Here is a 24,214-nt window from a genome sequence, read left to right on the forward strand (position 1 = left end):
CTACTCTGAGGGGAAAGTTGTTAGAAAATCCTAATTTTAATTAATCTTAGATTAAATTATGTTGTTTTATATAGGCCGTGCAACTGAACAACTAAAGTTATATATGATCCTCTGCATGGAGGTGTAAAGAAAAATGATTGAAGAAATACCATACTAGAGGAAAAAAAACGCATGCAACAAATGGCTTCCACAAAATCTCTCTCTGTAATCTCATTAAATATTACAAATTGTGTAAAATGTTGTCCAGCAACATTTTAAATTATTTTTCTGGTTCTGTTCTGTGAAATTTACAGAAGTACAAATCAGTAATTTATGTTGTGTAATTTCTATGTTATGTTTAAATAATCTGGTGACAGTCAGGTGTAAATAATCATAAATTCAAGTGCGACTCCCTAACTAAGGATTGCAACTAGTTTATTTTTAAAACATTAACCTGTTTAATAATTAAATGGTATGGTGTGCCATTGGCAAAGTCAACAAGAATGCAGGAAGGAGCTGAAAACATTTCTGGCTTCAAAAGTACCTAGGGAATATGTTTCATTTCTGGAGTAGTAGCAGCAAAGCATCAGTATAAACAGTTCTGCCTTTTAGAGATAATAGGTATATTTTACTGAGTTTAGCAATGTTAATTTCTTTTTTTCTTTTTTTCTTTTTTTTTTCCTTTCAGCCATAATCAGCAGACCACGTCATTTAGACATCCTGTGACAGGACAGGTTTCTCCAGAAAATATTGAATTTATTTTGCGAGAAGAGTAAGTAGTTTTATACCCATGTCAAGAGATCTAAAACAGTAACACATTTACCTACAGTAGTTTAGTAGTTTGACAGTTCTTCTGGTATTGTAGCAAAAATGTCATAGAGATGGTTTATGCTTAAAAATTTACTTCTCATTGCGATAGGATGTTTTTGATTCTACCATTGTTCCACGTTAGGGCTTGAGAGAAAATCTTTACCAGATCTTTAAAAAACAAACAAACAGAACCCCCCCAAAATAAACAAACAAAAAGGCAATGTAAATAGGATACTTAAATAATAATGCTTTAACCTTATATAAATATCAAATATACAGAACATAAATGTAAAATGTCTTTAGAGCAAACTGGAAGGTTTGTACTGAAATTGAAATACACAAAATATTACTAGTTTCCATTGTAATGCCTTGGTTTTCTTACGTTTTAGATTTTCTACGTCCCCTGTCTTGGGCTGGTATTTATTAAAAAATTTTTGATGAGGCATTCTTCAATTTATTCTAGACAAATAGAATCATATATATTAGTTTCCAGCATATTTTATCTTGATTGTCCGATTTAAAAAAAAGAAAAAAGAAAAGAAGAAATGGATGTGTTCAAACTGGTGTATCTGGGCATGTCTTTAGGGTTTAACTACTCCTGACGTCCTTGCTGGATGCTAGATTGCTCCTGGAATCCCTTCTGTAATGGGATGACTGGGTATCTTCCCTAGACAGAGTTTAGGAGAAAGTTCTACGCACTTCTAAAACCACTCCAAAGGGCAAGAGGAACGGGACAACACCAGATAGCTTTTCCTTTTCCAGCCTAGTCTTCCAACACTGTTTAAGCAGCCTCCAGAGGCTGGGCATCATGCTGTGATGGCCTGCATGTGGTGGTTTGTATGGCTGCCCGCATGATTCTGAACACTTTATGCTTCAAATTATGTGACATTTAATTTGCGTTACATTTAATTTAAAGCAGTATAGCATTAAGAAAAATGAGGCCCAGAGAAGGGCCATGCGAGACTGAGGCTTTTCTGACAGTCTTCTATTGTGGACTTGGAGAGGAAAGGAGAAGTAGAGCATGGCTGTACAGCCCTCTGCTCAGAGCTTCTGGTACAGCCCTGAGAAGTGCTTCTCACATGGCTTAAAAAACAAACCAACCAACCAAAAACAACAACAGCAACAAAACCCCAACAAAAAAGGAACTGAACAGCTGCCCTTCCCCAACCCCAAAGCAAATCCAAGGGCCAATCCTATGTTAAGGCCCGTGCTGAGAACCGGGATGAAATAGAAGGTTGAACGTATTTTGCAGTGTGTGGGAGAGGCCCATGATTAGGTACAAAGACTGTGGGATAGCTGCTGAGCTGAGGTCACCCCAGGTGTTAACGTGGAATGCGAGTGGCTTGCTGCTCGGGAGGGCTTTGGCTCGATACAAGTGTGCAAACAAGCTGCTCCTGGTCATGCAGTGAGGAGAACAGGTTGCAATGGAGCAAATCTCAAAGACAGTATAGACAGCAGCCACTGTGCGTCTGTGTTGCAACTTCCATCTCTTAATTGATTTTTATTTAATCTCTTGTAAAGTTTCCATCAAATTTAATATAAAGAAAATTTGTATGTGTGTAAGGGAAAATAGGTGTTTGGATAGAACTCCTTGGAGTGCCTCCCTGGTTAGTCACGCTTCCCTGGGCTGTTTCTGGTCTTGTAATCACAGTAGCAGATAAAATATTAAAAGCAGAATTGAAAGAACAACTTGCTGGTGGCACATGGTTTTAGTGATCTTTTGTGTATGTTAGAAACTTTTTTGGAAGAGAAATGAAGGTGTTTATTGGGAGGACAATCAGGTGAACGGGCATAACTTGTTATCTCTAGACTTCAATTACTCACACTGAGATGGTATCAAAACTGGGAAAAAGATCTTACAATGTAGTAGAATTAATAGAGACAGGTGTTTTTTATTCTAAAAGAAGAGGGAATGGCCAGAGGGATATAGAGAGGAGTATGTTTTTGTAGTGACTACTCAGGAACAGTCTTTGTGAGAACATTTTTCAAAGGTTTATTATTGGCCTGAAGTACACACAGAGTGTTTTTAAAATTAGATGGTTTTAATATATCCATTCAAATTACTTTGAAGATGTCATTTTCAAGTGTGTGGGATGCTCTGGGTTCCTTAGTTTTGTACCACTTCTATGAGACAATGTAGGTTTTACACAGATGCTGTTCATCAGGGTCATATCTGAGTTCCTGTCAAACGACATTGTTGACATACGTGGATGTCTCTGCTGAAATCAAAGGAGCTGTTAGCACCTCCCTGTCTTAGGTCTAGGAATTGTAATGGGGCCATGCCGTCTTTTCACTTCTTTTCCCGCAGGCGTTGGGGATTTGTATGGAATCGGTGTTGTTGATCATGTATTAGTTTGCAATCAGTGTTGTAGATCGTATCTCAGTGATGAAATGACTTACACAAACAGGACACAGTCGGAAAGGTAGTCTCTGGATTTACATGGTCTGTGGAAACTTTCCATTATGGAATCCTTTTGACCAAGAGTACTTTTTTCTATAGCTGAAGAATCCTGTTTGAAGTAGAAGCACTCTTAAGGGTTTCATAAACGGCAATTTGTTCTTCAGTGCTGTTGTGACGTGATTTATTACTTACGGGTTGATTTTAATTTAAGATTAGGGCCAAAGCCAGGAGTTGTCACCAGATGGGAGCTAGTGGGGAGACATAAGCACAAACTGGTTGAGGCTGCAACAAACATATCTATTAAAAGGACACATTTAACATTAGAAAAGTAATTTACAGTGATCTAGAAGTGATGAGTGTACAGACTGCTCTGGCCATTTCTCATCCAGGAAGCAATGTTCTGTCAAGAAGATTTGAAAAGAAGTTCTGGAAAATGATGTCAATAAATGATGTAATCCTAGTCTGATTGTGAGTCAGTTATGAACCAGACGCCCTTGCCTCACTTGATCAAATGAGAACTGGGTACTTTCAGTAGAAGGCTGAGACTGTATTGCACTAGTCTTTTCCAAAGGCATTTCTCCTTTTAAACAATATCACATCTATCTTACTTTTTAAGCCCAAAATCTGATTTCCTCAACTCCATTGTAACTGGAGGATAAAAACAGAGTATTGCCTGAAACCTGTAACTTTTAAATTACATTATCTTTTGATCCTTATGCTATTCTTTCTTCCTAAAGGTTTTCTTATTTAGATTTTTTTTTTTTTAGAAGCAATGATAATAATTCTTTGTTTCCTTAACCCATTCTTAGCTGAGACCACTGTCAAATCCCCACCTCTCATTCTGTTTTCCAAGCTTAGAAGCTTTGGTCACTTAGTGTGTGGGACGTGTGTTCTGTACCTTTCACTAGCCCTGCTTGAGTGCTAGCTTTTCAGCATGAGGCTTTTAGATTTGTCTTTTATCTCATGGAGTGATTGATTATAGGTGAATGCAGTATTCAATGTATGAGCCCATTGTTTTTTATAATAATTTAATTATACTTTTTCTTATCTATTCCTTTCCCAACAATTCTTAACATACTTTGACTGCTGCTAGTCATTCTGCTAAGATTAAAAAATATCCTTTTCTCAGATTGCTAGTGTTGTTTTGAGCGATAAAAACTGCAGAGATGTTTTTAATTTCTCCCGTCTTTGACTTAGTTTTCTGTTGTTGACACTGAGTTCAGTTTGGCATCTTATCACGTGGTTACTCATACCTGAAGATTATTTTCCTATCTGTTCCAGTCAGCATTTCAGTTTTTGCCCAGATTAATTTTTGTCCTCTATTGACTTGGTCACCTCATGGTTTTCAGGATCACCTCTAAATAATTTGAACACCTTGGCTGTATGGGAATTCCCTCTGGTAGCCTCCCTCCATTTAACAACTGTATCTTAATTTCTGTGCTTTACTTTCATGTTTTTAATGAACCTTTAATCCACAAGGGGACCTTTTCTAAACAACCAATGGAAGAAGGATAAGGCTGCTGGACATGTGTCAGGTCTAGTTTAACCATATCGTTATCCGCGCATTTCTCTGAAAAATCTATGATAGAATTACTTAGGATAGAGGTACGTAATGTTTAGATTTCTTTTCTCTTATCTTTCTTTAAATAACAGTTCTTCAAATAACTGACAGCCGTGTATCTAATTGCATCTGTTGCTAAACACTAGTAGTTGTGTATTAGAAGTTTTACAATATATTTGTGATAGTATTATGTTTGCAAATGAGAAGATAGTACTTTAAAGTTAAAAAAGGTAAGACTTCAACATAAATGTGGAAATATAGAAAATATATATGTATATATTGGGAGCTTAAGCCAATGAGTGTTACCCTCTTTTTTGCCTGTTTTTAGTGCAACTGATAAAGCCTGTGTATCACCTCTGGGGAGAGAGCTATCTTATTTTGTCTATTGCATTTGCTTACTATAGCAGCAAAAATATCAGGTGAAGAGAAAGGAGGAAACCCAAACAGCCCCAAAATAAACATCTGCCATGTTTACATGTATAGAAATACTAGGACAGTTAATTTTTTGTCTAGCTACTAGGAGATTTATTAGTATTAAAATTTCAACAAAATAAACTTTTTAAGCTGCTGGTATGAATGTGTGTCTTCTAAGTCGACTAATCTTTATGATCCTTTAGAGAAAAGGAATGCGTTCTCTCATGAGTATTGCATTTTGCATATGGGCTACTGGTGTAATCAATTTTTTTGTGTTGTTCAGTGGTTTGTTTTTTTTAATAAACCAGATATTGGCCATGTAATTCTTTTAGCTGGTAAATGTGATTTCTGTAGATATACTAGTAGAGCAGGGAGTTGCTTGACAGGAGATACTATATAGAGTGGGTTTTTTTCAAGTGTTTAAAAACGATTTACAAGGCAGTGGAGCTCTGAATGTACATACTGCAATTTTGCGTGTGTATGCACACACTTGGGGGAGGCAGTAAGAAAACTGTCCTGAAAATAGACAAAAACCAGCACTATGAAGACAGAATGGGATGTCTTGAATAACAGATACTATCAAACATCTTTGGTAATAGTGATTCTGAACTAATGTTTCTGAATGCACAGAGTTAATGCTCTAGTCACTTATTTTTAAAGATTAATCTGTAAACGCTGTTAGGACAGTGTGAACTCCATTAGCATGCTGGGATGTTTCAGGTAATTCTGCATATTCTGTATATTTTTATTTGCTTTTAAAAACAGACTGAGAATATTAATTAGCTACTAAGAGACTTGAATACTTGAGTTTCATTATGTTCTGATTTCATGCAAATCTGTTTTATCCTTGAAATACTATATACGAGTACTTAAATTAATTTTCAGTATTGTTTGGTGTTTTCTGTTACATCTCATGTACAGAAAGTATGTGCTACCAAGGGCTTTTTTTAGGAGCGTAATAATGTATTTTCCCTTTTGGTGGATTTACTGTCTCTTTTGCTGGCTATGTGAGTTCTTCCACATGGCAACAACCTCACATTTTTTAAAAAACATTTTTCTCATTGTGAATTTGTTCTTTTCCCAGATGAAGTTCATCATTAATCTTGGTACTACTAGAAAAAGAAAGCTTGATTTATTGACAGTGATCATTTTCAGAAGCAAGTGGAAGAGAAATCACTAAATGACCAAATTATAAATGCTTAGAAATTATGCATTTATTGTTCTGTATTGCATTAGGATTATCTGATAGTGATGGTCTTGTTAAAAGTATAAAGCTTATCTTCCTCTGTAGTTCTTCTAAAGTTTTTTTCTTTTTTTAAACTGCAGTATATTTAACCTACTGTGAAACAGTATCTTGTGGAATAGTGAAAATCTGTTCAATCTGAGTTTGCCTACCCTGATTGGTAGATTAAAGCCATTCCTCTGGGGTTATTTCTCTTTCCATATTAATGTTTTTGTTGGAAAAAGTAATTCTAATATGTTGAAATTTAAATTTTATTTTTCATTTTTGTCTTTCCAGAGAAAGTTAGCTCTCTGTGAAATAGCTACGCTATGAAATGAATAAATGTAATCTAATCAGGTTATCTGTAGTCTGGAAAGCCTACAGATTTTCTGAATATGTATGTTACATGCTAGATCCTCTTCCTTCCACCTCCTCCTTTCTCCCCTCCTTGCCCCAGTGAGTATCTGGAAAATAACATGTATTGTGCGACTGTCCTACAGTATTAAACTCAATAGTTTGTGGTGTGGACATTGTGAAGAATCTAAATCTCAAGGAAAGAAGAGAAAGTTTGTGTCTTCTAAGGCCAAACATTTTCCTTGGATGTGTTTTGTTTTCATATTTTTGCAACTCATTTCTAGTAGCTCTCTTAATGGTATAAAATCTAATATTTTAGATTCATTTTGAGGAGGCAGTGTAGAAGACTGTCACATCTCTGTTAGTGTTCCTCCCTCTTTAAAATAGAATCACAGAATCATAGAATTATTAAGGTTGGAAAAGACCTCTATGGTCATCGAGTCCAACCATCAACCCAACACCACCATGCCCACTACACCATGTCCCTAAGCGCCTCATCTACACGTCTTTTAAATACTTCCAGGGATGGTGACTCCACCACTTCCCTGGGCAGCCTGTTCCAAGGCCTGACCACTCTTTCAGTAAAGAAATTTCTCCTAATGTCCAATCTAAACCTCCCTTGGCGCAACTTGAGGCCATTTCCTCTCGTCCTATCGCTTGTTACTTGGGAGAAGAGACCAACACCCACCTCACTACAACCTCCTTTCAGGAGTTGTAGAGCGCGATGAGGTCTCCCCTCAGCCTCCTCTTCTCCAGACTACCTACTCTCTGTTCAGTTGCCTCGAGCAGGGAAATAGAGCCTTATTGATAAGTAAATGTGAGGAAAAGGCAAGTAAGATGGTTTTGCAAGTAAAATGCAGGCACATTGTAAGTCTGCATTTTCTACCTGTTTTGAAAGTTTATAGAGTGGAAAGGGAACAAGTGAGAACAGGGTCAAAAGCAGATAATAAGACTGGCTGATCGACAGAAATAGCTTATTCAGGCAGCGTTATATACGGGAGATGTCTTAATCTGTTCTTTGCTGAAACTGGAGTTCCTAAAGCTGATTAAATGCTGAAGTAGGATACCTGGTCCCTAAGAGGTAAGGCAAATTGACTCAAACTGATGTGATGAAGCTCTCATGCTTTAAAGGCTGGCCAGGGATTTTAAGGACTTGCTGTAGTTTGTTCTCATATCTTGGACCTGAACTTACATATAAAAGCCTGAAAGAAAGGATTTATGCCAAATAAGCAAGGCATAAAGGAAATGGGATCAAAGTTGTGTTACTTCCTTGCAAGCTTAATTGAAACTGTGTGGTCACAAATGGAAAAATGTGCTTTCCTTGACACCAAATCAACTATAAAAGCTTTTGGACAGGTAATTTTTTCAGGTTGTAACTGAGGAAGAGCAATGGTGGCAAACACCTTGACCTCAGTTAAACCCTGTGTTGAGCTGCTACAGTCACAAACTCTTCTTCTCTGTTCTTATGAGTGATAACTGCTCAGAATTACTCTGTTCTCTGTTGCGTTCAGAATTGGATTGAATTTCCGTGGTAGCAACAGTAATGTTTGGCATGGCTTGTGTGCCTTTTTTTTTTTTTTCCCATTTAGATAAATGGCTTTGGTAACTTATTGAGATGGGAAAAGGAAAATCATAGGTTGTTAATAGTTTTTGTTTTGTTTTTTCTGATGTGGCTGTATTGCTACTTGTTCCTAAAATACAGTTTGCTAAACTATGTTGCTAACGAGTTTTTAAAATACCACCTGTGTGTTTAATTAACAAGTTGGTGTTGAGCTTGGCTGCTGAGGCTTCTCTTCACAACCTGCATATGGGATTCCACAAGATTTTGCACTTCCATTTACGCTCTCATTTCTTAATCTGGGCAGCTGTACTGAATTCTTACTTGTTGAACAGGTTCTTATGGTAGCATTGATCTCACCTATGCTTTAAATGGGTATCTGAGCTAGTTATCAAGATTTCTTGAATCTTAGTATGACTCAGAAGTTATTTATTTCTAACAATATCTGCCATGAATTGCACCATTTCACTTAAAAGGTATTTTAATAATTCATATTACAGTATAAATCATATTTTGGGCAGATTCAAGGATCTAACGTTAAGTTAGTGAAAGATCTAACAGTAGCCTCATCTTACTTCGCTTTTAAATAAGAAGCCTGTTATTGCAAAGTGCTGACTCCTATCCTTCCCGCCCCAGCACTGGCTCTTCCACAGGTTTGCAGCCAAGCCTCTAAATTGGGCACAATTTAGTTTCTCTGCATTAGCTTCATCTTCTCTGAGTGCTCTTTGTTATGTCCTGATTCTCTGTTGGATTTGCAGACAATTTGGCAGGTTTCTTCCTCCCAATACATTGACAAATACTAGTCATCAGATGTCACTGGCAGCATCTGCTTGAGAAATACCTGAAATCGAGATAATAGGGGTGGTGCAAAGGAAGTTGCAGGTGCATGGGAAATGTTTGACTAGCCTGTCATTCTTTTGCTCATGTGAATCTTGAATATAAAAAGGCAAAGCTGACTGTTTGAAACAATGTGCTTTAGATTACCTGTTTTTGTTTGTTTTCTAGACAGAATTCATCTATGTCCAAGCAACAAATAAACCAAAGACCTTCAAGCATGGTCAGTGAAACGTCCACTGCAGTAACTACATCTGCTGTTGATGCAAAACCTGGCTCTAAGGTAAAGGAAAAAGGCTATTGTTTCGGCTTGATGATTAGAACTTCACTTGCTTTAAATCCAATACCCTTTAAATGCCAATTTTAACAGGGCCATGGGTTTAGCCTAGACGTCTAATAACTTACCTCAAAGGAGAGGTAATATCTTCTACCCAAGCAAAAAACGTTTTACATGTGCATAGAAGCACTGTGTACCCACATGACAGTGTTGAATGATAATTCAAAAAATAGTGATTATTGTGACTTGTAAAGTTTGGGAGGCTTCTTAAGTCTGGAAGTAAGTATATGTAATACCAGTATTCCAGCAAGTCTTTTGATAGTCCAGTGCATGTGGCAAAAAGTGCTGCAGAATACCAGGAATTGTAATTTGCAGTTCCTACTTTTCGATGAAACCTTACTGCTGTTCCTGCTCTTAGTAACAACTTAGATCCTTTTCTGCCATCACTGTAGTGCACAAACAGTGCAGACACCAAGTTTACACACAGAATGTTTAATAATAGAAAAATCCATTATTTAGCATTGACAAAGGGCCTGTGTTTATTACTGCACAAAACATAATAAAGTGCTGTACTTGGAGTGTCACCAACTATTTTAATGCTTCTTTGACCTTACAATAAATTACAGTACAGTGAGAACTGGAGGGGGCTGGATAAAAAGAAGCAAAAAAATACTGGAAGAATTACCAGAGATAAGATAGATTTCTTAACTTTGCCTGCAGTTTTTAAACTTCCCAGGTGTTTTTTTTTAAATGCAAAAGTGAGAAGCCTGTTAAGTAATTGAGTTGAAGAAAGGACTTTGCCAAATAGGTTGCAAAGATATTTTTGTTGAGTTGGAATCACTTAAAATCTTCTTCTAATGTTTTGAATTGTTTGGGTGAATATTGGAGAAGATTAAAACAATTTCATGAAAAGCTAAAGGAAAAAAAAAAAAGAAAAAAATGATTTTTTTACATCCCAAGTGTGTAGGTTATTGGACCAACACAGAGATTGTCATGTGCCAAATCTTAAGAATACATTTATCTTTAAAGTGCTAGATGAACTTAAAACTGAAAACAGTAAACTTAGTAGGTTGCCTGAATTACTTGATACATTTCTTTTTGATATTCTAACAGTTGAACTTACCAAACTACTTTGGCATTTGTGTTTATTGTATTTATCTCCCTTATTATGATTTTTTTAAGCCAGTGTTAGAGGGAGAAGGCTCATTTTTTCACTCTTAGGACCAGCAAACTTAACAGGGACCTGATACCCTGCTTTGAGCTGGGGATTTCTCCAGTGATGCAGTTGGCTTTAACTTACCCAGGATCACACTTCTGCCAAAAAGTGTGCATCCTCCGTCTTGCTGCTTCCCTTTGTCATGTATTTGCACGGATTTAATCAGGCTTTGCAAAACAGTGAGATCAAAAGTGGTGACTGGATACAACTTACGGGGCCACTCACATGCTAGAGGCTAGTTCACTGGAGACATCAGAACCACACAGCTACAGGTGAGGGTGATGCTCTTTCCATCACAGCTTGGAGAATATCCAGAATCATCTCCCAAAACTTCAGTTGGTCTGGTTTTGGTCTCTGCTTCTATTTTGTTTGCAGTCCAGTATAAGCGTGGCCATGCTGCTGGCAGGCTTCCGGATGTGGCATTTTTTTTAATGCATGGCAGCTTTAGGCTTTGAATAGAGCTCTCATAGAGAGCTTGCCTGTACTTTTCTTCTCCACCAAATTTGTTTATATAAGATCCATCCTGCTGTGGGCCCTCCATAAATACTTTACTGGAGTTTTGATTAAGACAGAGAACCAACATCTGTCTTATATATGCTTTGTTTCGTCATTGCATGTGTTTCCAGGCTTGAAATCTCTTTCTGTAGAGTCAGGAGGAGACCTGTTAAATTCCTTCACAGCCTAACACAAAATTAATTTAAGTGAACTAGCAATGAGAACAAAGGCTGTGAAGTGTGTCCTCCATTTTGAGGTTGACTTTTGGCACGCTGAGAGTAAATTTTAAGATCCTTTCATCTATTTCTAAATGTTTTCTTCCATGAATTCCATAACTATTCTTTCAAAGAGTGAGTTCCCAGATGCAGGCTTGAGACACAATCATGAAGCCAGAGACACGTTCTGTTTGTCATGGCAAAGGTTTCTAGCTACCCATAGCTAATTATTATCTTTTATGAAATGCTTTCATAATTTTGTCTTGCAAATGTGATCACAGAACTATGTAGGTATAGTGTTGGAATCCTGGCCAAAATCAAACTGATTTTTATATAGAGCTATGCACATTGAAGTAGTACGAAATCAGAAAGTGCAGGAACATGTACGTGGCTTTCCTCTTGATCCTTCTGCAGAAAGTTGACAGCTAAGAATTGCTACATTTGAGGTGGAGAGGGAAGGTGAGTTGCCAACTGTACAACAGATTTGTCATTCTCAGTTCAAGATGAAAGAGATGAAGACTTCTGGCTTGCTTATTGCAGTGTTCAAGTCTGAACTTGGATTGAATAAAAGCTCTGAAATAAAAAGTTAATTGTTTGGAAAGAGAATCTCGCATGTTTTGTCCAACAATGTCAGTTGTACAGTGTAAAACAAGAGGAGCATGTTGGAAAGAAGAAAAAGAAAAAAGCCAATATGAGGCTTATACTTATCAAAATGTCATTATGTTTTATTGATGTGCATATGAATATATAAGGCATAAGACATCTGAGATGGGCAGTTTTGCAGAAATGCACATAGATTCTTGGGGTGGGCCCCACCATTTTGATGCTGGCACTGTCTGAGTAAGTCGTCTGAAGACTTTAGACCAATGTGGTCTACCCTTCCTTTTGAGATTTGAGGGGTATGGAGTTGAGGGAGTAGAAAGCAAAAGGGCATGTTGATAAACCACAGTCGTTCTCTGTCCCAAAGATCTGCTTGTTCATAGCCAATTCAATTACACTATTAGCCATATTAAAAGCCATTTATATTGATTACAAATAAAGGATATGGAGGAATAGAGATCTGTTTCAGTTTAAGGTACATTTGGATTTTAGTCTGTGAAAGCATCTGATGGTGTGAATGGAAGCCTGTAAAGTTACTGTGCTACACGGTACTTTGGCCAAGTTGAAAGCGTAAAGGATAGTAGTGCAATAGATTTATTACTATCTACGTTTTGAGAGCGTGTTTTAGATGGATTCTGCGCAAGAGAAGTAATTGAACTGTTGATGACACTGATAGTTGCTGGTATTTTTCCAAGATGAACTGGTGAGGATTACAACAAGTAAATAAAGAATGTGTCTAGCAGTTGAGAGAAACAGGCAATGGTGACCGGTATGCGATGGTGCCAGTTCTGTGGGACTGCATGGAGCTGGAGTGTAGAACACAGGGATTAGTGCAGGGCCACTGTAGATGAATGCTCAATATTAAGAGCAGGAATTTCTGAGGGTTTCAGTTTTTCCTATCTGAAAAATAAGGATTTTGTCTAATTAGAGATACTGAAAGGATTCATGAGTTCATTTGTTAGTGAAACATTGAGATTTTTTGGATGGAAGTGTTTATGACTTAGACTTAAACTGGTGGGTTTTTTGAGGGCTGGTTTTGGTTTTTTTTTTTAATTCCCTGTAGATTTGAAGTTAAGTGTTCTCTTATGTGTGTGTGTGTATATATATATACACACATATTTTTACCAAGATACAGTCTTCCTTTTTGCTATTTAGAAAATCTGTTCCATTTGAAAGGCTGTTTACATTTTTTTTGACTGTCCAGTTTTAGGGAAAAAAAAAAATTACATTTTATAATTAAGTTAGCAACTTTCCTCCTCAGCTAGAGGCTACTGTAAGGAAGAAGTTGACGCAGTGATGAAAAGGGATTTGAAAACTTGGGCTCTTGACATTTTGGTTTTTTTGCAAAAACTTATGAGTCATTCACAAACAAGCCAGCATAACAAATGTACTGAACTCAAAAGTAACTTCTTTGTCTTCAGGGACACAAGCAGCTGCTCTGACCTGCATTTTTCAACACACGACAGTGATATCAGAATATTTTAAGTTAGGAAAAGATGACTGCAGTACAGACAAATAGTTTTAAAAATTTCTTTTAAACTACCTTTTTTTTCTAACCCGTGAAAGCAAACCTGACATTCGGTATCTGTTATGCTTTGTTTTATTCCTGAGCAGAATAAGATGATTAATACTACAGATGATATGAAAATTTTAATTACTTAAAGCACCATAAAATTATTTTTTCTTTCTACTGTGGTATTGTATTGATATAGAATACACAGCCTTAGGAAAACCTTTCCCCCTTCCATGTAATAGAAGTTGTTTGGTCTTTTGACCAAGTCCAAGGATGACCTTTTTACATTGTGGTCTGCGTTTTTTTAAAATTAAATAAGGTCAGAGAATCAAAGTGCTTGATCACTGACAGGGGATCTGATGAAACAATCAAATTTAAATTTAAACCCTGCTGTCAGGCTAGATCAGGTATACTTTAACTGTTCCTCCATTCATCCACCCTTCCTAGGATAAATATGAGAAAGAAAAAATAGGAAACTAAATTCTGTACATTTTGTAAATTGATTTCTGTTCAGGTGCAAAACATAGATTTTTGACTTTCAGAGCCTTAAACAGTTTGGGCCTCATTATTTTTCATCACCCTTGTAATGTAGCTGTTGCATATAACATTTGGCAACAGTTTTTTAAAATCTTGATTAAATTGATTACTACTTATTTTTCTTAAGAGAAAATATATATGGCTTGGCCTGATGATCATACGATCATCCAGAGCTTGGCTGTCCTCATGATACATCTTTGTGTGTTCGTGTGAAGTGATATTTGGACACAGGTTCACAGGTTCTCTCTGAAATATTTTTAATAGCAAACACAACATCTTATTTCTTCCTTCCTTTAGTCTCAGACTTGCTGCTTGTAGGTCTGTGAGTGAGTACCGAGGGAGATTTTGTGGCCGTAATTGGCACGCTGTGTTTGCACAAAGCTAGTGCTCTGTTAGCTGAGTGCCTTAGCACAGGTATGGCAGAGGAATGGGCTGGGAGGTCTCGGTGATCCCATCCTCGCCTGGCTTTTACTGTGAACTGGTTATTGCCAGCTGAACGGCAGGGGCATCTGCTCGGAAGCCTGTTGCAGTTTACAACCTGGCCCGTTAGGTTTGTGCTAGCCCTAGGCAGCTGGGCTGCCGTGGGCCGCGGGCAGGTCTTGTGCAGACTCTCACTGAGGTGTCACTCCTAGGGAAGAGCCCGTACTTGGCATTCTTCCTGTCTCCGAAGTGTCAGGGCATTGCACAGAAGTGACCGTGACATGCAGCTCACATGGCTTCTCAGCAGCGCTGAAAGCTGCGTGCTGCTTCCTGGTAAACAGGTCTCGGGGAAACTACCTAGTAAAATCTGCCCTTTGATATCTCCTTATGAGTGTTAAATCTACATTGCTGGTTTATATGCGATAGCACCAAAGAAAAAGTGGATTTTTTTTTTTTCTTACTGATTATTGCTATTATCTTAATCCTGCATTAAGATGTGTGCTTATGCCTACTGAAATGTGTGAAATTTAGTGCAGGTTGGTAAAGCTTGGCCTCAAAATTAACAGAATCCATTCAATGTTATCATATATTGCTAGGATATTTTATTATTATATATGCTGTCTTCTAGTCCAGATGTTGCCTGACTGGCAGAAGCAGTACGCTGAGATATTTTTATGATATCATCCCTTGCGTATGACAAATGTGCTCGTTTCCAGAGCTGCTGTTTGTCTGCAGCTGACAGAGCACCAGTACCGTGACCGTCCGAGAGGAGAGATTCAAACAAAGGAGACATTATAGGAAGGAGACAGAGGGTGAATCTGGACACCTCTTTCCTTGGAGAAGTCAGGAGCAACTGTAAGGGTGGTTTGTGCACCTCAGGTTCTTAAAGCAATTGCAGTAGCAAACTGCTGAGATTGGAAAAGAACAGGCAGATTATTCATCCAGAGTCTCACTGTCTTTTTCAGAGACTGATAGGCCTTCCTTGTTTGTTTTTGAAATAGTTTTGCCCATGTGAGTCGAAACTGAGGTTGCAGTAAAGCAGAAACCATTACCTAGACCTTGTGATTTCCATTTACTACTGTCTAGGTCTCTTCCTTAGCAGCGTCACTCTATGTCTTCTCCTTTTGTTTGCAGGGTCAAAGTCCAAGCATTTTATTAAGCTTCCAATGTTGTTTGAATTTAAAAAGGAAAGAAAGCCAAAACCAACCAAAAAAAAACCCAAACAATGAACAGCAAGAGTAGGATTCTTGTGCACAAAGTCCTGTGCGTGTAAGAGACTTGTACCACGTTGCAGAGAGACGCATGCAGCTGTGTAGTGCACTCAAAAACACTTCCCAAGCACACTAGAATTTCAGCAGTTCTGCCTTTCAGACTTGAGTCACCAGTGCTGCTGCTGTTCAGCTGCGAGTTGGCGGACTGTCCTGGCACTGATATGTTGATGAAAGTGGGAGCTTGACTTTGCTATGTTGTAAATATCATTGTCTATTTACTTGCCCTTGAAAATGCTATAAATACTTCGTTACTGTGTAATGAAGTATGAATTATTGCAGTGAGGTTATTTGTAATATGAAATGAGTCTCAGTACAGTTTAAAAACCACTGCTGCATTATATTTTACAGGTTGTGAAAGCTGGAAACAAAGTTCATAGCTTTGGAAAGAGGGAACAAGCTATCAGGAGGAATCCCAATGTTCCTGTTATAGTAAGAGGCTGGCTACACAAACAGGTATGTGTGTAATCATCTGTTTCTGTTCATATACATCAATACTATCATCAAGTACAAGTAAGTGCCTTCCAAGTAACTGAAAAAACAGAAGCTTGAATGGTGGTGATGCAGGGCAGCGTTGGGTGCTCCCACAAGCTTCCGTAATGAGGGGCTTGTGCTCAGCAAGTGTGAAAACCAAGTTTTACAGACAGGTTTGATTCAGAAGTGGAAACAATGATAAATGGACATTGCCATCATGGTGAAATGCTGAGGCTATAACTTTGTTGTCTAAATCTGATTACTTTACCTGTTTTATCCTGCTGGCTTGCTGCCATGCTGATCTCAGTCTCCCTCAGAATGCACTATAAACCCGAGGCTGGCTGTGAAGGCCTTATTCCATCTAATTGCTTATGCCCTTATAACCTGGTCAAAGGCTTAATTCCAACCCATATGCCTTTTGTTCTCCAAAAGCAGAAGGGAGAAGATGAAGGGAGACAGGGACCTGTTCACCACACATTGCTGTCACCAAGGCCAGTGTCCAAGCAAAGGCTGGAGTACAGGATTTCATCCACCAAACAGAATTTTACATCTGCTGCATCTTGAACTCTTAAGCTGACATAAGCACATCCTTGAGTGCAAAAAGTAAATAAAGCTGTTTGTTGCATGAGAATACTTCCCTGCTTCTAATTTGGCAGTCAGCGTCTCCATCAGATTAGCACTAGAGATCCAGCTTTAGGAATGAGTAGGACAAGGCTGAAATCTAAGGCTTACAATTATGATTCTACATTTGCAGGAAAGTGGAATTGCTGACAGCCATCCGCTTCCTCCTGGATGGAGAGCTGTATTCTGCTACAACTCTGTTGACACCCACTACCCAAGTCCATTAGTTTTCAGGACAGAATTGGAACTCAGACTCAGCATGTGTTGACAGCATTGTAGCATGAAAAAGGAAAGGGAAGAAAGTCCTTAATATGACTGCAGAAAGAATAAGAAGGGAAATAGCTAGAACAATGTTGTATATACTATTTCCTTCTGTCCCCTTTCCTCTACTTGCAAGCACTTAAAGCCTGAAGATGCTTTCTATGCTGCTGGTCTCATCAAAGCCTACCTCAGCTGAATAAGTTGTACTTGCTTAGGTTACAGTCTGGCAATTTTACAAGCTTCTAAAATTAATTTCAATGTAAATATTACTCATTTTGACAAGGTGATATATGTAGAGAGATATATATAGATGTCCACAGGCATATTATATTATACTTCATTAAAATTTGCACATTATGCACCCTGTTTTATTTCCTAAGGAATATTTGATTAAATTACATTTTAGGCATGGGTAACATATGGGAGATTGAATGTAGAATTATAGGGGATCATTGTCTGAAATGTGAGGTCATACTTCACAGCTGTGTAGTGATTTTCATCTTGGTCTACAGGCAGTCCTTGTTGGAGTTTGTGCCATCCAGATGCATACTTTGTTTCTTTATTGCAGGATAAATCTGTCTAGATAAAATATGCATTGGTTGTGTATAAGGTTAATCTGAATGCTGTTTGGGATGCGAGTTTAATTACTTAATGAAAATTAGCAGTTTGAATATTCTACCCTGATTATTTTATAACTGGATGTTTTGCCTCTTATCTTTCTTAGTACATAATATTTTGCTAAAATATAAACCACCTGTTTTTGCAATTAATACCATATTTAGGTAAACTTCTGGTATGATAAGCTGTTAACTTTCCTTAAATGAAAAGTGTATCACATTTCTTGCATTTCAGGATAGCTCTGGAATGCGATTATGGAAAAGACGATGGTTTGTGCTTGCTGATTATTGTTTGTTTTACTACAAAGGTGAGTAGATACTAGCTCTTTTGAGTTAGTCTGTAACAGTTCACCTGTTCAAATCATATTGCAAGCATAAACTAATTGAACTCTTCAGATATAGTTAGGTATTCTGAGAAGATGCATAGTGAAACAATTACTTACCCATATGTCTTTAATGCCCAGTAAATTTCAGGCCAGAGTTGGGCAACAAAGGGGTGCTGTATGATCTTTTGTCACATAACTTATCTTTGATATATGCCAAGGTTTACATTGCAAAACATTTGGCAGCAATACCAGTTTAAGATTTATCCCATCTCTGATCTGCGTTGTGTTACCTACCTGCTTGCACTTGGACAGCTGATTTTTTGAGAATGCACTATGGCCAGATCAGGGCATTGATTCAGCTTTAATCCAAAGGACAACGTAAGAGTGAGAACTTCTGAATCCAGTATTTCTGCCAAAAAAGGTTAGATGTGATCTTAGCCTGAACTAGGAATAATGGTATTACTTAAGGTTATTTTGAAGTTTTGGATATTGCATAGTGTGTTACAATTTTTGGAAAGCCTTACAGAATATGAAACTTGAATTCATATTTCTAGGCGCTGCATTTCTGCTGCTGATCACTTTAGAGCCAGCAGTAATAGAGGTTTCCTAGTTATACAATTAGCCTAGATGTAGAATGCTAAATGGAAGGTTCATCATGTTATGCAGCCTGTCAGAGTTCATTTGTCACAATAAGCTTAATTCTCAAAGCGTATTCTTCTGTCTGAACCTAAAAAATTAACCCCCCCAAAAAACTCAACAAAAAACCAAACTGATCTTTTTCAAAAAAATTCAATCTTATTTCTTTAAAAAGAAAACATTTTTCTCCATGTATTATTGATGTTGAGTTGTAAGAAAATTCAGGTCAGAAGGGACTCCAGGAAGTGTCTAGTCCAACCGCCTGCTGAAAGCAGGGTCAGGAAGGAAGTCAGCCCAGGTTGCTCAGGGCTTAATCCAGTCAGGCGTTAAAAATCTCCAAGGATGGAGATGGCACAACCTCCCTGGTCGGCCTGTTGCGCTGCTGCTCTGTCCTCGTGGGGAAAATTCTTTTCCTTGTATCCAGTCCGAACCACTCTTCTTCCTACTTAATGCCTGTTGTCTGTGTGTCCATAACGGAGAACGTGTTGTTACCTCACTGAAAAATGCAGTGAATTAGATTCTATTTTTTTTATTCAACAGACAGCAGAGAAGAATCTGTTTTGGGTAGCATACCATTGCCTAGTTACGTAATATCTCCAGTTGGACCTGAAGATCGCATAAATCGCAAATTTTCTTTTAAGGTACAGTTACAAAGCTTATTAGCTAATCATATTTTAAAATCTTTAGTTGCATTAGAAAAGATGCTGTTGTATACAGAAACATCATCTGCTTTCCTATTTTATTTATTTTTTTTTTAGAGGTTTATTGACTGCCTGTTCAAATGTGACAGCCCTTTTTTGTTGCTTATGAATTGACATTCATATGTCTATTACTATGTAAGTGTCTTTAGAGCTTAATAATGTGTCTGTGAGTAATGATCCTGTTTCTAAAATTAGAAATTAGTATTGATAAGTTGTTCCAGTACTCTTTACAAATTGAAAGAAAAGTTGTCATTTTTTCTTTATAGAGTACTTGATCTTATAGTGGACTGGTGGTCTTTTGGTTTTGTTGTGTTCTTTTTTAAATAAAATAATCAGCTCAGTTCTCGCAGTTAGAAAATGAAAACACTGTAGCTTTTTATGTATAATTTCCTCATTTCAAGGGGGAAAAGCGTAACCAATTTTTTTTCTCCTTTTTTTGGGGGGAGCAATAGTCGTCCTAAGTGACATGGAGTTTTTTTAAAGCAAAAATACTCTCATTTTGATATAGTCTGAGGCTGGTTTTGTGGTTTTTTCTTTTTTTTAAAAAAATTAATTGTATAATTTACAGTTCTATTCTTTGTTATAAAAACTATGAAAATGAAATAAAACACATTTCTTCTTGACAGTGGAGAAACCTGACTCCAATTGATTGTCTGAGCTGCAACACTAAGGCAAAGTTTAGAAACTTCAGTGTATGTTGCAGATTTAAATTCTACCGATACTTGGAGCAGAACCTGTTTTTCTATCAAGCAAATGAGCTATGTACTTCAAAAAAAAATTTAGAAAGCAGGTTTTGATCAGGTATACTTTAGGAGAGCTAGAAGGAAACTTTCTGTTTAAATCTTTTCTGTGCTGAAATTACGAAGAACGTGTGCTCAGCTTAGACTTTCTCTTGCATTTTGATTTTTTTGGGTTGTTTTAAAATTGTAGACTGCCTTTGATTGCTTTGGGTTCTATTTTCAAGTGGATAATGGTTTGAAATTTATTAAACAAATATTAACTTGGGAAATGTGTTTGAAAAAAGATCCAGTGCACTTTGTGGAAATGTTTATTGTACTTTTTCAAATGCATGGAACATGAGATAGCAGGACAAGCTACAAAGGAAACTTTGTTCAAGAAAAACATTCCACTCCAATATTTAATGAGTGTAATTCATCAAGCCCTCCTCTTCTAGAGCCTTTTCCTAGGAAGAAGCGCATACTGAAAGAGGAGGACCCAATGTACTTCTAGGCTACTTCTCTTGAATAACTGTTAGTGCAGACTGGGGAAGGAGATAAAGAAAGTAGCGATAGTATCTAGCTGCTTTAGAGTTAAAAAAAATAAATCTGCTTTTTATTTTATTGAAAGGATGTTTGTAAATGTTAATCGAATGTATATTAGGATTATTAACCAGTTTAACACTATCAGTGATAAGGGGAAAAAACTCCCTCTGTGCATGTGTGTACGTATATGCACACACACCCATATGTAGTTTCCAAGCAGTATGTTCTACAGGCAAACTCTCAAGTTACCACTGCCAAGTGTGCCTCTCCTTTCCTGCGGAGTAGAATCCGTGGTTGTGATCACGGTTAAATATTTTCAGAATGTTATCCTCTTAGGATATCATTCCTATATGAGCTCTACCAAGTCTTTAATCTGAGTCTTTTTCTGAAAATCAGTATGAGCCAGTAACCTGAGACTTCCCACGTAGGGTCATTACTAAAAAGTTGATACAGAAATAGGGAGTTGATAGCAAAAGAAACTTTATGCTAGAAATCTATATAAAAAATCCACGACATACATTTCATGTATTAGTTTGTTGGGCCAATCTTAACTCTGCTTTAGGTGTTTGATGATTGACTGCAGACTTAATGCTGCAGTTTCATTTTATTTAGAACCAACTCCTAGGGCAGTAGGAGGATTTTGTAAGATTCCTGTTGCATGGAACCCATCCAACACTGACGTTCAGTGGTCAGCTGTGGGCGCACAGCGGCAGGAGCACGGCCGTACTGGCATTCCATCACTCACCAGCCATTACCTTTATCTAATCTCTTCAGTACGCTTTGATATCCAGAGCATAGACGGACATTCTGTCTCACGACGTAGTGCAGCCAGAAATAGAAAACACAAGCAGATTAAGCCCAAAATAAAGATAGGTCTTTTTTGCATTTAAGTCCTGAATGAGTGGGAGGATGTGCCATGTCGCTTTTTACATTTGGCTTGTCATTTATTCAGATTGTTGTAAATTCTCTGTTAAAATAGAGGTATTGGCTCTCATTTTAAATGACTGTTTTAAGTAACAATGAGTTTTTGAAGCTAGGGAAGCAGTCCAACTGGGAAAAATTTCAACATTTTGGTTTGTAAAACTAAAGGAAGGAAATTTACTTAGCAAATACATGGGATGCTTTTTGCATATGATTCGGTCAGAATGCAAACTGATTTCAGTTTCTAAAATACGTGCTCACTAGGATATATGTTAAACACTGCTAACTGTTAAAATGTACATCATAGGAGTTCTCAAAATTCTTTTCCTTTCATCATTTCCTAAGGCCCAGCTTCAAGCTTTTGTGTCTCTTTGGGTGTTTAACAATTACAGGCCTGCAGAAAGGCATACAGGCTGTTCAAATGCAATCAAAAACCTACTTTGAAGTGTAGCAGTATGTATGTTAAACTGTTTTGTTTAGAAACTCTGCTTTTAAGTATTTATCTTGATGAATTTTTCACATTGTTTATTTGTCCCAAGCAAAGTGCTGTGACTAGCTGTAAGCTACTGTCATTTAAGCTGTGTGACAGTCTTTTAGAACTCAGGATCCTTACTGCATATTTAGTTCAGGAGCTCACATCTTGAAGATATTTAATTAATCTAATCGCTGTATTTTTTAATACAGTAATTTTTTGCTGATACAAATGTGAGGGAGCACAAATCCAATGTATAGATTTTAATGTGAAAAAGTTTGCACAACATTAAGATATAGCGGAAATACTCCCTGTGATTAATAGAGAATTGACTGTACTTTTTAGTAATACAACAGTTTTAAGTATGAGTAGTACCAATTTATGAAGGTTAATGTCATCACAGTCTCTTTAGAAGACTCATTGTCCTCAATCATGAGAAGTATTTTTAATTGGTCTTGTATGCGTTAAAATATATGAAAGAATAATGAACGTAAACTCATTTATATGAATCTGACAATAATACAAACTGAGAAACCTGGAAGGCCTACCAATGTTTGCTGTAAAGAAAACAACAAAACTTCACGCAAAGACAATATATGCAAGTATCTGTTTGTATTTAGGTGCATATCTTGCTACCAAATAAAGCCAATGAAGGATGCTCTGGTGTTCCTGTAAGAGGTAGGAAGTAGTGTTGGAGGTACAAATTACTCCTTTTTATTTTGATACTACCTTTTAAATTTTTTCAGAGATATACCCTTTCAGTGTGAGGGCATTCAGAGCCTAGGAAGCCAGGCCAAATCATTACTTCCAGAAGATGCTACTGCAGCTTGTTTTTAAACATCTTTTCATTATTGACACTCTAAGACTTACTAATGGAAGTATCTGTTCATTGCTTAGACCCCCTGGGACTAGGGCAAACTTCTTATTTGTTTCTTTGATCTCACTGGTTTTCCTAAAAAATTTTGACATCGTTTGTTCCTTTATGTTCTCTGGATCATTGTTGCTTCCTTAGGCTCTCATATTGCTTAGAAAGCTTCTCTGGGTCTGGTGAGTCGGTGAAGAAATGCCAAGGGCTATAAATTTGAGAGGTGCCATTTTAGAATTTGCAAAAGGGAAGATTCTAGCTTCTAGAAGTCCTGAAAAAGCTCAATATTATTTGAGGGTGAAAGATGAGTTAGATTGTAGCGTGCTGTTGCTGCGTTTATAGTGAAGGCTCAGATTTTTGCTCATAAATGTTTCATAAATACCAAACTTCAGGAGAAGGGAGAATTTTCTATATTTTACAGTTTATTCAGAAGACTAACTTTGAAACATTACAATTATTAGAAAACTATTCCCCTCCCCATCCCTCTATCCTATGAACTGTGGCTTTTTCTATCCTAGGAATTTTGAATTATTGGAGGTGAACATAACAGCTCTAGGCGTTAGTTACTTTTAGTATAGTCTTTTGTTAAGTATTTTTTTTGGAAACGTGAATCTTTTCATGATTTTAACTTGTTTAACTTTCTGTCCTTGTCTTGTGCTATTGATATGCCCTTGGGGTTTACTGTTCATTTCTCCTTCTGTGCATTATGAGAGAGAGACTGCTTTTCTTCTCAATCTATCCACATTAAGGCATCTGAATGCATGAATAGGTACCAATATTATTTTTTCCCTGTTGTTTGTATGGTGTACGTGTGCGCATGTGCTGTGTTTTAGGCTTTTTAGTATGCTGTAGTCATCCTAATAGCTATTGCTTTTAAAAAAAAAAAAAAGAACTGCTAGCTTCTGTGTCTGCTAGCAGTAACAGCTACAGGACATTGGCACAAAGTGGCTTTCTTGCATATAAAACACGCTACTAATAAGTAACTGAAATATATTTGAATTTTCCTTTAACCAGTTTTATATATTACGAACTTCAGAATGTCGTGTTTGTTGATAATGACACACCATCTCCATTATCCCTTCTGAAGCTATGAATGTTTATGGCTGTGATAGCTTCAGTCTCTCAAGGGAGAATCGTGCAACATACTTCGCATTTTTATACTGTTTTCACCCACAGCCTCGTAGGCAATGCTTTCAGCTGTGTTCATCATGCACCACTGAAAGAGAACCTGAAAGGCAAATGGGTTATGTTGATCAGGACATACAGGTCAATTAAGACAGACAGCTGTTAAATCCAGTTATTGATGTGGTATGCAGTCTCCGCAGTTAGTTACTCAAGATTCTGGGTTTTTTTCAGCAAGTATGTAACCATGAATGGTAGGGTC

General features: G+C 37.3%; 1 protein-coding gene across 2 annotated transcripts in view; it reads left to right on the forward strand.

The window, feature by feature from the left end:
* The window catches only part of PLEKHA7 (pleckstrin homology domain containing A7), a 161,856-nt gene that overhangs the window by 91,791 nt on the left and 45,851 nt on the right, over positions 1 to 24,214 (forward strand). For both annotated transcript variants that reach the window (XM_075162732.1, XM_075162733.1), the window contains 5 exons: positions 668 to 751; positions 9,305 to 9,416; positions 16,026 to 16,130; positions 17,883 to 17,955; positions 19,150 to 19,250. In XM_075162732.1, the coding sequence (XP_075018833.1) occupies positions 668 to 751; positions 9,305 to 9,416; positions 16,026 to 16,130; positions 17,883 to 17,955; positions 19,150 to 19,250 (475 nt within the window). The remainder of the gene's footprint in view (positions 1 to 667; positions 752 to 9,304; positions 9,417 to 16,025; positions 16,131 to 17,882; positions 17,956 to 19,149; positions 19,251 to 24,214) is intronic.

Source organism: Calonectris borealis, chromosome 14 (assembly GCF_964195595.1).
Source record: "Calonectris borealis chromosome 14, bCalBor7.hap1.2, whole genome shotgun sequence".
NCBI lineage: Eukaryota > Metazoa > Chordata > Aves > Procellariiformes > Procellariidae > Calonectris > Calonectris borealis.